A 13,720-nucleotide genomic window follows, 5' to 3' on the forward strand; every position below is an offset into this window, starting at 1 on the left:
ACGGGGATTCCGTGACGACACATGGATCGGCAGACTCTACTACCCAGCAAATATCCGCCACCCGGGTATTCCCCGAATCGAGTGACAACACGTTTTCACTTCCGCATTCGTTTTCTACAGTTTCACCGGCTAACTGATACAAGGATAAACTAAATACAGATAAGGTGAGTCAGAATTGATAGTCTATCGGTTAATTGTTTACCGTGCCAAGTGGTTAACAACAGTCGATGAAGCTGTCGTCTGCAGTCGAAGGCAAAATCATAATTCAGTCAAATTCAAATTAGCAAGTTTTATTGATTCAATCGTTTTCATACACCGATAGTGTAATGGATCAATTAAATCACAATATCACCCGTGATAGCCTGACATATATAAAAAAATTGTTCAAAAATATTTATTATAAAATTGTTAGAAATAATAAAAAAGAAACTATTTCAGTCCTCATAAATTAATAAAATTTACTAGGCCTACTCCTTTCTAGATAGGCCAGTACTCTAATTCAATCCCTGTAACTTGACTATGTCACAGTGATTCCTGTCTCATTTTATATTTATATTTATATTTACTGTGTAGACTGAAGAATAGTGATAGGAACCACCCGAAAAACTTTTAACAATTCTAACAATAAGAATTTTTTATCTATCTGCAATTTTACTTGTTGATAGTGTTGTAAGTTTAAACGGCTGACTGCTCAGCGAGAGTGATCTAGTACTACCACTCTATGTGTGGTTAGGATAAGGGTGAACTGACTCTTGACTAATCTGTTTAGTGTTACATATTTCTGTTTGTTTGCACAAGTAGTAATTAGGTCACTAATGCCTGAGCATGTGTTACTGTTTCCAGGCCAGCACATGTTTCCACAGGGAAGTCACATGAATAATAGAACTATATTTCCATATGATCGTTATATATTTGTTCGGCGGCACATGAGCAGAGCGAACAGTTTTTGACTGGATAGTGAGAAAGATTAATAGTGTCTTTCAGTTTCATTTTATGGTGTTTCCTGTGATAGTAGTAGGTAGGTGGAAAACTAGGATTAAAAGCAGGTCGAACTCTCCTGATAGGCCTACTTTTAGCGTAGTTGGTTTATCTATGAACCAATTAGTCGACGATCAAAATCAAGTTCAAATTTCATTGAAAATAAACTGACTTACGAATAGCCCGGTTATTTTTTGTGCCATCTGGTGTTGCTGGTATCCCATTGAAACCGTGGGAAAGAAGATGATTGAAATTTTTAAAGGTTTAATCCTTTCAGTGCGTCTACACCGCAGTGCGGTGTATGAATTGGTGATGGATTTTGCTAGTACACCGAACTGCAGTATATTGATGTAATTAGTAATTAGTTTATATCTCTATTGAAAGATGGCAGCACCTGTCATACATAGTGAAATATTAGTAACTAACGATACACTGCGCCGCGGTGTAGACGCACTATAGTGGTATTCCCGTTATTCAACACACTAGGGCGGAATTTTTCAAAATTTTCAAATTATCTCCAGCACTATAGGGTATTGATTAGTCAGCACTGAAATTGTTAAACACCACTTTTAACTGAATTGAGTAAGTAAGAAGGAAGTCACCAGCAGGATGCGTTTAGCAGAGTTTATACTCGTATTCAAACTACGTATTTTTATTTTAGAGCGATTTTGTATATTTTAGATGAAGGGTAAAATGGACATCGACGCGTTGCAAGCGAACCTCGTCAAATACGGTCAAGGTCATTTGCTGCAGTATTGGGACACGTTGAACGACGCCGAGAAGAAAACGTTCTACGCCGACCTCGTCGAACTCGACCTCGAGCGCATCAATCGTTACTTCAACCGGTGCATCGCGACGCTCACCGACGAAGTGTCGAAATTGGACTCGAAGATGCAGCCGATTCCGCGCGATTCGTGCGGTAGTATTACCCGTACCGAATCGGACATACTCGATGAATATTGGGGAGAAGGTACGTTACCCTTACTACGGATAGCCATAACCATGTTGTAGCCTTATCCCTTGTTGCGGATCCATCAGGTTTTTGAGGGAGACTCTCAAAATGTCAATACATAAATATGTCATATAGGCCCCTTACAATCAGTAACCCTTACTACGGATCACCATAACCATGTTTGAGAAAAGTCTCCTTCGAGCTAAATGAAAAATGGATGTCTGCTCGAAGAAATTGTGCAAAAATCGAAAAAATCTGTGAATAATCATTGCGCGAACAATTCATGGAAAGTGTCAGTCAAACTATTTTCATGCCCTTTTTAGGTATTTTCTTTTTACAAAATATGAAAATCTGAAAGATTATGTGAAAAAATCCGGATGAAAATCCAATTTTTTGTTGCAGGAATAATATGAAAATATTTATTATGACTCTAATCAACTTTCCCGCAATAGTCGTATTGTTCTTTAAAAGTCGTATATCTGCGTTATTTTAGGTTTGCGTTTGGTCTCGCAGAACAAAGTGGCCGTTTTACTAATGGCAGGTGGTCAGGGTACGCGACTCGGCGTGCCGTATCCGAAAGGCATGTACAACGTCGGTCTCGTGTCGGAGAAAACGCTCTACCAACTACAAGCTGAACGGATCCGCCGCGTCGAGATGTTAGCGCGAGAAAAAACCGGAAATATCGGCAACATTATTTGGTAAGTATCTCTGTTTGTTCGGTTCTAGAAGCTCAAATGTTGCAGGATATAGTACAGGACCAGATAAAAAATTCGAAATTGAAGTACATGTAATTCTATTCTAACTCTTCTCAGTCAAGCTGCTCAAAGGGTTGGTCAATTTGGATAAAGGCTGCATGAGTATTGTATTCATCCATTGGCTGAATTTAATCGACTTTTGAGCAACTAGCTTCTAGATTTTGATAATGAGATGTTTTAATGATGAGATACAAACCGAGTCAAGCAAGAATCTGCCAGGTTCGCCGTCGCGTGGTCGGCGCGCTTCAATTTCTTCTACATTTCAATTCTAATCCGATCAACTTTTTCGTAGTAAATCACTTTATTGAACGGAGTAGACTCCTAACTCAATTAAGTACCGATCATCCATCACTAGGTGGGGCTAGTAATTAGTAATCTTCTGGGGTTCAATTTCTACATTTAAATGAAGACAAACCCAAAATGAGATCATATCTCTTAGATAGATCAGTTTTTTTGGGAAAACTATGCCAAACCACAAGATTACGAAGGCTAATCATATCTATTTGACTACTTGATGTTTTATTCTATTTATTTTGGGAGTTTCATAATTGAAAATTGACTACCTTTGATGTATAGTTATCCTACCTGGCGCTGTTTGCCGGTACTCCATCATCAATGAGTGTTTCTCGGGACCAGATACGAAATTTGACTCGAAATTGAAGTAATTCTAATATAATTCTTGCTGCAGGTACATAATGACGAGTGAACACACGAAAGAACCGACGCTGGAATTCTTCGACAAACACGATTTCTTCGGTTTGCCGAAAGAGAACGTCGTCGTATTCGAACAGTTTCAACTGCCGTGTATGACGTTCGAAGGAAAAATCATCTTAGATCAAAAGCACAGAATAGCCAAAGCTCCGGGTATGTGAAATTGGTTACAGAATAAAGAAATAGTGATCAGGGACCCAGTTCGACAGTTGTCAATCAGAGTTAACTCTGAGTAAAAGTTAGTTCATTTTTGATGAGTTAACTCAGAACTGTGGAATTGGACCCAGGGACTGCAGTTGCTGAAAAGTTGGTTGAAGATAACCAGTGGATAAATACCATAGTAACAATGAACTTTTACTTGTCACTCTCTCAACTATCCACTGGTTAACTCTAACCTACCTTTGAGCAACTGCAGCCCCAGGATTTTTAGAAGTATTGAATAGATTTATAGTTGAATGATACACTAGACCCTGCTTAATGTGTTTAGTTTCGAACCGATGAAACTAGTTCTCTGGGGCTGGATATGCGCATTCATGGCTTTGCTTTAAGAAAGGTCTAAGAACAACTCGGCTCTTTCCAATCTAGCAACTTAAGACTGGTCTTAAGAAGATCATAGACCACTTTTGGACTTGGAAGGACTCCATACCTTCTTGCTTTTGCATTGAGTCTCCAGTACTCTATATGTTACCGATACAAATGGTTGGTTGGTTCCCTTGTCAAAATCTCTCGCCCCTTTATGATTGGCGCAAAATATCATCTAGTAACATTGAGTCTCTAGTACTCGTCGTGGTTCCCTTTTCACAATCTCTTCTCCATCTATATCATCTAGTTAAAAGCTTTCTTAAAGATGAATTCTAGAAATGCATATAGTACGTTGTTCGTATATTGTAGATGGTAATGGTGGGTTGTATAGAGCGTTAGGAGAAACCGGTATACTAAAACACATGGAAGACCACAATATTCAACATATACACGTGTACGGCGTGGATAATATACTCGTCAAAATGGCCGACCCGCACTTTATAGGATTCTGTTCAAAACTAGGAGCTGATTGCGGAGCGAAGGTAGGAAGAGTGTTTTGATAGTCATCGGGCGGCAGATTGATACCCGAGTTATTAGTATGTTCCAATGGGTGAAGTTCATTTATGCTACTGCAATGCATCGCTGATACTAGATTTAGCTTGACCGTAAAAGGCTCCTCGATCGTCTGAGCATTTCAAAGATATTCCGGCCCGCTAAATAGTTAAACATATGTAATTGCGATAGCGAAAGTATTTGCACAGTTGCGATATACTGGGTTAGGTTTCTCTCACAAATACTATAGAATGAATACAACAAGACGAGTAGTACTGTATAGGAATAAATTCTAATTCTAATTCTAATTATATTATACTATTATATTATTATTATTATTATTATTATGATTATATTATATTCTTATTAAAATTTGACGCACGAGCTTTTGCTACTAGTGAATAGTAGCTTCATGGGGTGAAATACTTTAGATTACAGTGTTAAGTGAATCACGCGTTAAACCTTTTATTACCTGTACCCTGCAATGTGGTGTATATATATCCTGTACCCTGGATGTGGTGTATATATTACTGGTACCTGTACCCTATGATGCGATGTAGAACATTGTAATATTAGTAACTAACGATACACTAACGATAGGCCTATAGTGGTACATCTGTTATACACTGCATTGCACTGAAATTTCAAATTTTCTGCACTGATATAGTGTTGGCGACTGTCGGTATTGAAAAGGCAACTATACTTGTTTCCGTATCTTTGATAAAAGGTGGTTGAAAAAGCGTTTCCGACGGAGCCGGTCGGCGTCGTGTGTAAAGTCAGCGGCGTTTACGAAGTGGTCGAGTACAGCGAAATCTCTCAGTCGACGGCCGAGTTGTGCAATCCGGACGGCACTCTGAAATACAACGCCGGAAACATCTGTAATCATTATTTCACGCTGGATTTCCTAAAAGATGTCGTCACGTAAGTAGTTTACGTATACAATCAACACTTGATATTGCAGCCACATCGCTGCTGAACGTTTTTGGCGGTATAGAGAGTATGGTGGGATATCGAGGGTGTTTTACTATGTATTTGTATAGAGATGTAAATTGAGAAAACCTGGCGGTAAGCGGGGGTGGTGATACATCAGGGGTTGACTGTAGAGGCTCTTCTCAGTACCAGTCAACTGGTGAAGTCAAAGAATTTTACCGATATATTTTTTGGTAAATGACTGAAGTTGGTGCATTTTACTAAAATTTATCAGAAATAACCTTCGGCAACAATGTATTTCCCTGATTCTCAGCTTAGTGACAATACTACTAAATAAGGCACCGTTAACTAAGAGTAGACTCATAACGGTTCGAGTCGATATCTTTGGACCAGAAACTCGTAGATTGATATTGCAAGGATTATATACATTACACTCAACTTGGGTCAGATCGTTATGGACCGTAGAAATTTGTTCGACTTGAGATTGATATCTCAGATTCTGCTTCATTTTAGGAATCACGAAGACAAACTGAAACATCATATAGCTAAGAAAAAGATCGCGTACGTGAAAAATGGCAAACAGATAAAACCGACTGAGCCGAATGGTATCAAAATGGAGAAGTTTGTTTTCGACGTCTTCCAGTTTTCTCAGTGAGTTTGATTTTTTAGCAAAATAAGGCTTTTCTTTGACCTGTTGATAACGGTAGCTCTCATCGATTTCGTTTAGAAATTTCGTCGTATGGGAAGTCCTACGCGAGGACGAGTTCTCGCCGTTGAAGAATGCAGATGGCGCCGCGAAAGATACGCCGACCACGTCTCGTCAGTCGGTCTTCCATTTACATCGACGTTTCATCACGGAAGCCGGCGGAAAACTCACGTGGAAAGACGGCTCAAAGATTGCCGATGCGCCGAGGTACGTACATCGAACATCGAATTAACAGAGGGTCAGATTTGATGAGAAACATGTGGATGTACGCTTAAGAAATCTGCCAAAAACCATCAAAATCTCTGCAAAATAAGTCTTTTGAATTACAAGTGTCTTGGCAAGATATTTTATTCCTTTTGGAGCTCAGAATTTATGCAAAAGCTGTGTAAACTTTAGAGAAAGATTATTCTAATATGTCTCCAGATTGCGACCAGTAACTGCTTACGCTATTGTACCTGGATGTGAAAAAAAATGTAAAACATCCCTAGAGCCGGTTTTATAGACTGGTTTTATCCTTAACCCGGGGGTTCACTCAATTCATTTTCAATAGAGTTAGCCCCAGGGTTAAAGTAAATACCAGTCTATAAAACCAGTCCCTGGTATTCAAAACTTGTAGAAAATGTCGGAGTTGTAAGAATGTGAAATTCCAGAGTTCATCAATTTGATACCCGTTTTTTCCAAAATGCCTACAGAACTATTTGTTTGTAGGACGTATTATTGATTTCCTTGATTCTCAATCGGTGAAATATTTACAGCAGTACCAACACTTGTCATGCACAATTAACTGTATATCTAACTGATCATTTGCTTTCGTTCTTTTAAGTTAACCCCCTCCCTGCCCTGGTAATTGTGATGATAATAACTCTCATTGATATTGTGTTTATGAATATATGTATTTATTTATTTATTTTTTTACGCGATCAGACGACACGCTCCAAACTATACAAGGTTTGAATATATTTCATGACGAAAACCTGTGTGGGAATCTGTTTCTTTATTCTAATACTAGGTTTCAGCTGTGCATACAGGGAGGTCATATCTACCTCTTTGGTGTTGAGATGGTGATATTCACCTCTCTGGTGTGGAGGTTATATTAACCACTGCGGTGTGGGGATCTCCTTGTCCATAAACCGAAAACTAATCAATTAGCTTACTGTGTGTGTTTGGGTTCTTAACATATTTGGAAATTTACAAATATTTCAATAATTCAGATGCGCGCATGAGGTAAATCTATACTTTAGAGGGTTTACTTTAAAGGGTTTATCCATCCTCAGTTGGTTGTGGTATAATCTACTAAATCATCTGGAAAGGTTTTATATACTGGTATTACCTTTAACCCGGGGGCTAACTCAATTGAAAATGAATTAAGTTAGCCCCCAGGTTAGAGGTAATACCAGTCTGTAAAACCAGCCCCTGCCCTGGTTTTCTTAACAATATGTGTTTTGGGTCATTAAATCTCAATATCCACCTGCTGATGTTGATTGTCTTATCTTTTCTTAATCATTGATCATTTTTGAATGTCACAAAATCTATTTTGTTCTATCAACATTTTGTTCTACATTTATTTTCAGTGAAAAAGATGTGGATACAGTCCATGTTGAAGTATCGCCTCTCGTTTCCTACTTGGGTGAAGTACGTATTGCAATCAATTTTTTTCCAAATTTACTCAAACTATCGAGTTAAATGCGGGGCCTAGTTGTGACTTAATTCTGATGATCATCTTGCCTTAGTTGTGATAGAACCCACAAAATGGGCTCGAATGGTTTTATGCAGGTATGAATCTGCAGTCTGTATACACCCGCTGTGACTATATTTGTGGGATCAAGTAAAAAGCTAATTCCATTTCAAATAAAGATGCCTTGGTTTGAGACTTGGTGATAGTCTGTTGATTTTCTAAGGGGATAGCAGGTTATCTGAGGGTATGAAAGGGTATGTACATCAGATTGTCTGAGGGGATTGGTTTTGACAGCAGATTGTCTGTGCAGGATACAGATAGCTGATTATCTGAGGGGTGGGGTACAAACAGTAGATTGTCGGGGGTAGAGGGTATGTACACCCCTGCACCGTCTCAGACAATCTGGTGTGAGAGGGTGCAGAGTTCAGACATCAGATCAATAGCTGCATTAAATCTCAAGCCAAGACTGTACAACTAGCACCTGTGTTAAGAAAGTTAAAACTTACTGATCAAATTGGCCCCAGAAATTCTACCGATCTTTCTATTGCTTCTTAACAACGATTTGTCTATTCATACTTTTTACTTGTTATTTGATTCTTCAGGGACTCGAGAAGTTAGTGAACGGTAAAACGTTTATACCTCCAGTTCATATAGAAAGGACGTCGACGGGTGAAATCACGATCGAATCTTCGTAGGTTCAAGTGGAACAATAGGATGGTTTCTCCGATTTCTGTGAATCTTCAGTGCTATATATTTACGAACGACTCGCGTCTGCTGAGAGGCGCTATCGTCTGCCGCGGTTAAAGATAGATGAACGTCGACCTTCGAGGCTTTTAGTGGAAACGCTGCTGATTTTTCGACTGCATATTTATTTATTTTCAAACGATGTTCAAAGGCTGAGCAGCCGTTCGCGTATCCAACAAATAGTGTTTATAGAACGCGCAGGGTTCCGTACGTTTATGACGTATTAACTGATATATTCTCTACGTAGAAGATAATTGACGATTCAACAATTTATGATATCTTTTTATCATTTTAGTGGTTTTTATTTTTGGTTCTCGGGCTTCCGCGAGACCCCTATTCTCGTACTGTCAGTCTGTGGGTCTGTGTTCTGTCTCAGAATTTGAGCCTGAGCCCGAGAACCGTTGTCGCCTTACGGCTCGTCAGTTTTAACATCTATCTGAAGATTTAGCTGAATCTCGAAACCGTTAACGAAGGCCTCATCAATCGTGGAATCGTTCATTGTTTTCATTCAACGTTTATTTTTCTACTCATCTAGGAAAGTTTCGGGTCCAAATGCTTCATGATTTTAAGATCTCGCTTTGTTGCTATAAAGAAGAAACAGAAATGTGCTGTTTTTTTTTTAGCCAGCTATAAATGATGAAACGACTATGTTTTTAACTATTTTAGGGGTTTTGTCTGCATCACATGGTGTTGTTTGTTAGAAGCCACGATCACACAGATTATTTGGCCCGGGTTTTAAGTGGCGTGGACCAGACCAGTCCAGACCCGAGTCAAATTTGGCCGGTAACTTATTACATTGGAACCTCACTATAAACAACTCTGAAAGATTTATTGGTCACTATTAATCTAGAATTTCATCCCAAATGGAACAATTTTGATCATTTTGATAAGGAACTATCGTTTTTAATACTAACAGATTTTCTGGTCCACTGAAGTTCGTTGCAGCAAGGATCCACTGTTAGTGAGCGCATTCACACGTAAATCACTCTCTTGTTGCTAAAATGCTATCGAAATGATGCTGTGGCAAGTGAGGTGTGCCAAATGATTTGACCTGTGCTTAAATATGGCACTGACCAAATTTGTCGCGCGAGAAACAGGCAAAGACCCATTTGGCACCAGTGACCCAGTGTATACAGTTCACCTGGCCTTTTTTGGCCCTGGCCAAAAATGTTTGTGTGATCGCAGCGGTCTCCACAGTTTTGAGTTTAGTCTGGTAGAGTAAAAAGTGATAATGAAAATGAACTGAATATCGTTTAAACTCATAAACTGTTGAACTGAAGCCCCTTAAGCCCTACTTAACACTAACTACTTCAGAATTATTTCATTCAAACTTTATGAATATGGGTGGTTATACAGTAATGGTAAACTTTATACATTATATTTCTAATACCAATCGCAAAGGTCATCTGTGAAAATTATTATGTTAGGGATCATTCATTTATTACGTACGCATTAGGGGAGGGGGAGGGGTCAGTGAAATCGCGTACTGTAATGCTTAATGTATATGAAAAAATGGACGATTTTGCGTACAGAGGGGGAGGGGGTTGAAAAAATCAAATTCTATTCGTACGTAATAAATGAATGATCCCTTAATTATAATATTGAAAAGATTGAAACACGATGTTAATAGACAGCAATTCGCAATTCGCAATTTACCTAAGATTAATTTATACATATATCAATAAATTGGGTATGGTCTATATATATATATATATAATACTATTGAGTCATTGTTTTTTTTTTGAATGGTTGTTTTTTCACTTTATCGGCATTTATTTGTCCGCTGTTGTATATAGGCTCCAAAAATAGTTTGAAAAATCCTGTTATGGGCACGATTAATCTCCAAAATGAGGGGCATGTGTTCAATCATATTACCGTACTGATGTGCTCTGACAGGGCACAACTCTGTGACTATCGGCACGTTCAAATTGCCAAAAAAAATCCTAAAGGCACATTGTATTGCCAAAAGGGCACGTTCTCTTTAACACCCGTATTGCTCGGGTTAGTTTTACTACCAACGGGTGGCGCTGTATGTAAATTTCACATAAATCAACGACTTTCGGCTATTAGCGGTACTTGAGACCACTTGAAAACATCATAGTCAATTACGGTAGTAGTGAAAATAAAAAGATACAGTACAAAGATACAGTACGGTGTTGTCAGAGACAGTCGACCTTAAGTCGACCCAGTTGAAGCGACCCTTGTCGATCTTTAGCACTGTAACATTTTCATGAGAACAATAAAGTCAGTTGTAGTATAGAATTCACAGCGTTAGGTTCTGTATTCGTGAAGCAGTCTATCACAGCTCCGGGTTTGGGCCCGTAAATCTCACATGGTGCCGTGACCAGGATAACACAACGCAATGGAAGACTTAGTTTCACTCAAAACGAAACGGACAACCCTTCAAGGGTTATTCGATGAGGAGTATTCGGCAATCAACAAGATTATGAAGAAAAAAACGCATTCAACGGAGGAATTCTCCGAGCTCGAGGCGATAATGGAGGAAATGAGAGATACATACGAGACATGTCTGGATTTAAGCGACAAAATCGAAGCCCTCTCTATAAAAGAACCGGATTATGCTAACGAAATATCAACATCTAAAAAATCGCGAACTGAACAGAGGGTGACGCTGATGCGCATAAAAGCGTTCCTAGATTCGAACACAACGAAAACGGAATCAAACAACGATGATAGTAGACCAACAAAAAAAACAGCGCAATTACCGAAAATCAAGCTGCCGACATTCGATGGAACACCCACAAAATGGGCTTCGTTTTGGCAAACGATGGAAGCCGACGTCATGAACGGTGATTATTGCGACATCACAAAATTTAATTACATCACCGGACAACTTCGTTGAACAGCGGCAGATGCCATGGTTGGAATCCACGCATCAGGAGAGAATTTGTCAACAATCGTATCAATTTTAAAGGACAGATTCGGACAACCGAGAAAAGTAATTCGCGCCCACGTCAACGAAATTTTGGACCTCACCCCACCAGCCAACAATTATATGGCCTTGAACCAATTTCTATTTACCGTGAAGGGACACATTCGATCTCTCGAGAATTTGGGAGTAGATAGTGCAGAATGTTCGGCGTTACTTGTACCAATTTTGGAACGGAAAATTCCTAAGCCAATCCTAGATCGTATGGGGACCTGTGACCAAACGACAAAATTCAACATCGAAAAATTCATGAATGCGTTCACGGAGGAATTAGATAATATGGGTGAGAGAGGCAATCAGGAACAGAACCAAAACCACAGAATACACCAACAATCAAATATCAGACCAAGAACCGGGACCGCGGCGGGGCTGGTAGCCTTTACACGGGATACCAGTTGTAGAATCTGTTCAGGGAACCACAAGACATGGGAATGTCTCTATCCCCGGCGGAAAGAGGCAAGAGGGTTAGTGAAGAACAAAAATGCTTCAATTGCTTAGGAAATAACCATCGTAAAACGGAATGTCGTAATACGAAATCATGTCGAGAATGCAAACGAAGGCATCATACCAGTCTGCACGAATACTTTCGTTCGTTGGACAATAACAGAGGAGAAAATCAGAATCAGAATCGCTATCAAACGAAACAGCAAATGTTAACCATATCTGAAAGGAGCGTGCCAGTTGTGCTTGTACACAACGTGTACAGTTGTGTCAATCGGAGTCAAACTCGACGAGCCAAACGATGCGATAGGAAAAGCGCGGGACACGGAAGCTGGCACCAGGCCGAAGAAATTACCACGACGAGCTGCAGAAAAAGCGCGGGAAAAAATTCGAAACCAGATTCAAGCCCGGGATTCCGACGATGAAGACTAATGATGTTCGAATCCACAAAGGGTTATGGCTTAAGACCAGTTCCTTCGGGGACCGAGCTTAAGAAAAGGGCAGTAAGACGTCCTTTTCCCTGAACCATAGTCTGGGGTCACGAAGTTGAGCGGTCGTGAGCAACCTCAAGCTTCCCCGATCGGGGTTACGATCATTGGTGGCAGATGTAGATCACGTAGTTTAGTTGCCGTTAAGCATTGACATGCCGTCTCTGCATTATAACGGGGATACCTCGACGGTTCCTCGAATGGAAAGCCAGTAGCCATAGTTTATCACGATGGAGAGGGAAGAAGATGTCTGCACAACACATCAAGATATATTTAAAAATTGCAAATCAAAGATTTTACATTGGCCGCGGGGAGTGTCAGAGACAGTCGACCTTAAGTCGACCCAGTTGAAGCGACCCTTGTCGATCTTTAGCACTGTAACATTTTCATGAGAACAATAAAGTCAGTTGTAGTATAGAATTCACAGCGTTAGGTTCTGTATTCGTGAAGCAGTCTATCACAGCTCCGGGTTTGGGCCCGTAAATCTCACAGGTGTACAGTTAAGGACATGATTCCATAGCACCCATACTAGAGACATTTTATTCAGACAAGGACTATTAGTTAAACATAATCTTCATGACATTTTCAGCAATTAATGATCTGTTGAATTAATTAGTAATTCAGTCTTTCGGTGGTTCGAGATAAAATGCCCGCAAAATAAGAACCTAACGAACCAGGGCTGATCACAAATTGCCCACCAGATAAATTTTCGAAACGACACAATCCAATCATGTTTGGTATCAAATAACTCGTGGCTCGGACCATGGTCAATTAACCACTGCATGACCAGTACCATATATAGTAAATTATTTGTTTTGCAAACAATTAAGTTGTTTGGTGTCAAATAACTAGAAATGATGAGGGCATTAATCTAAAAATTGTTTAACTGACCAATACTTGACCAGTACTGACCAGTTATCAGTGCTAACCATAACCCCCCATAAGTAATTTATATGTTTAGTAAAGCCATAAAATCGTGTTTGGGCGTCGAGCGACTAAATATGGCGCGGGCTATGATCTAACAACTATTTAACTGACCAATTTTTTTACCAATACTGACCTTTAAGTAATGTGTGTATTTTAGAAGCAACACAGTCGTGTTTGGTGTCTAATAATTAGATATTGTTTGGGCTTTCATCTAACAACACTATTCCAACTGACCAAATCTTGACCAATACTGACCACATAGCTATATTTATCTGTTTCAGAAACAACTTAGTCGTGTCTGGTATCAAATGATTTCATTTGGCCTGAACGTAAATATAACATCTCTTTTACATGTATAAGCTACACAAGTACTCTCTAATTACCGGTTA

The 13,720-nt window shown here is 39.4% G+C and overlaps 1 protein-coding gene across 3 annotated transcripts; it reads left to right on the plus strand.

Moving 5' to 3' along the window:
* Positions 1-44: 44 nt before the first annotated feature.
* On the plus strand, positions 45-10,768 carry LOC141912842 (UDP-N-acetylhexosamine pyrophosphorylase-like). 3 transcript variants are annotated; one of them, XM_074804255.1, is made up of 11 exons: positions 45-164; positions 1,660-1,948; positions 2,424-2,628; positions 3,374-3,549; positions 4,288-4,460; positions 5,198-5,391; positions 5,914-6,051; positions 6,128-6,313; positions 7,031-7,054; positions 7,678-7,738; positions 8,384-10,768. In XM_074804255.1, the coding sequence occupies exons 2-11, from the start codon at positions 1,660-1,662 to the stop codon at positions 8,474-8,476; spliced, it is 1,539 nt and encodes a 512-aa protein (XP_074660356.1). In that variant the 5' UTR covers positions 45-164; the 3' UTR covers positions 8,477-10,768. The 3 variants fall into 3 exon arrangements, with proteins under 3 accessions (XP_074660356.1, XP_074660359.1, XP_074660357.1); XM_074804256.1 differs by lacking the exon at positions 45-164 and adding an exon at positions 924-1,018; XM_074804258.1 differs by lacking the exon at positions 7,031-7,054.
* The last annotated feature ends 2,952 nt before the right edge of the window (positions 10,769-13,720 follow it).

The sequence above is a fragment of the Tubulanus polymorphus genome, chromosome 11 (assembly GCF_964204645.1).
Source record: "Tubulanus polymorphus chromosome 11, tnTubPoly1.2, whole genome shotgun sequence".
Taxonomy (NCBI): Eukaryota; Metazoa; Nemertea; class Palaeonemertea; order Tubulaniformes; family Tubulanidae; genus Tubulanus; species Tubulanus polymorphus.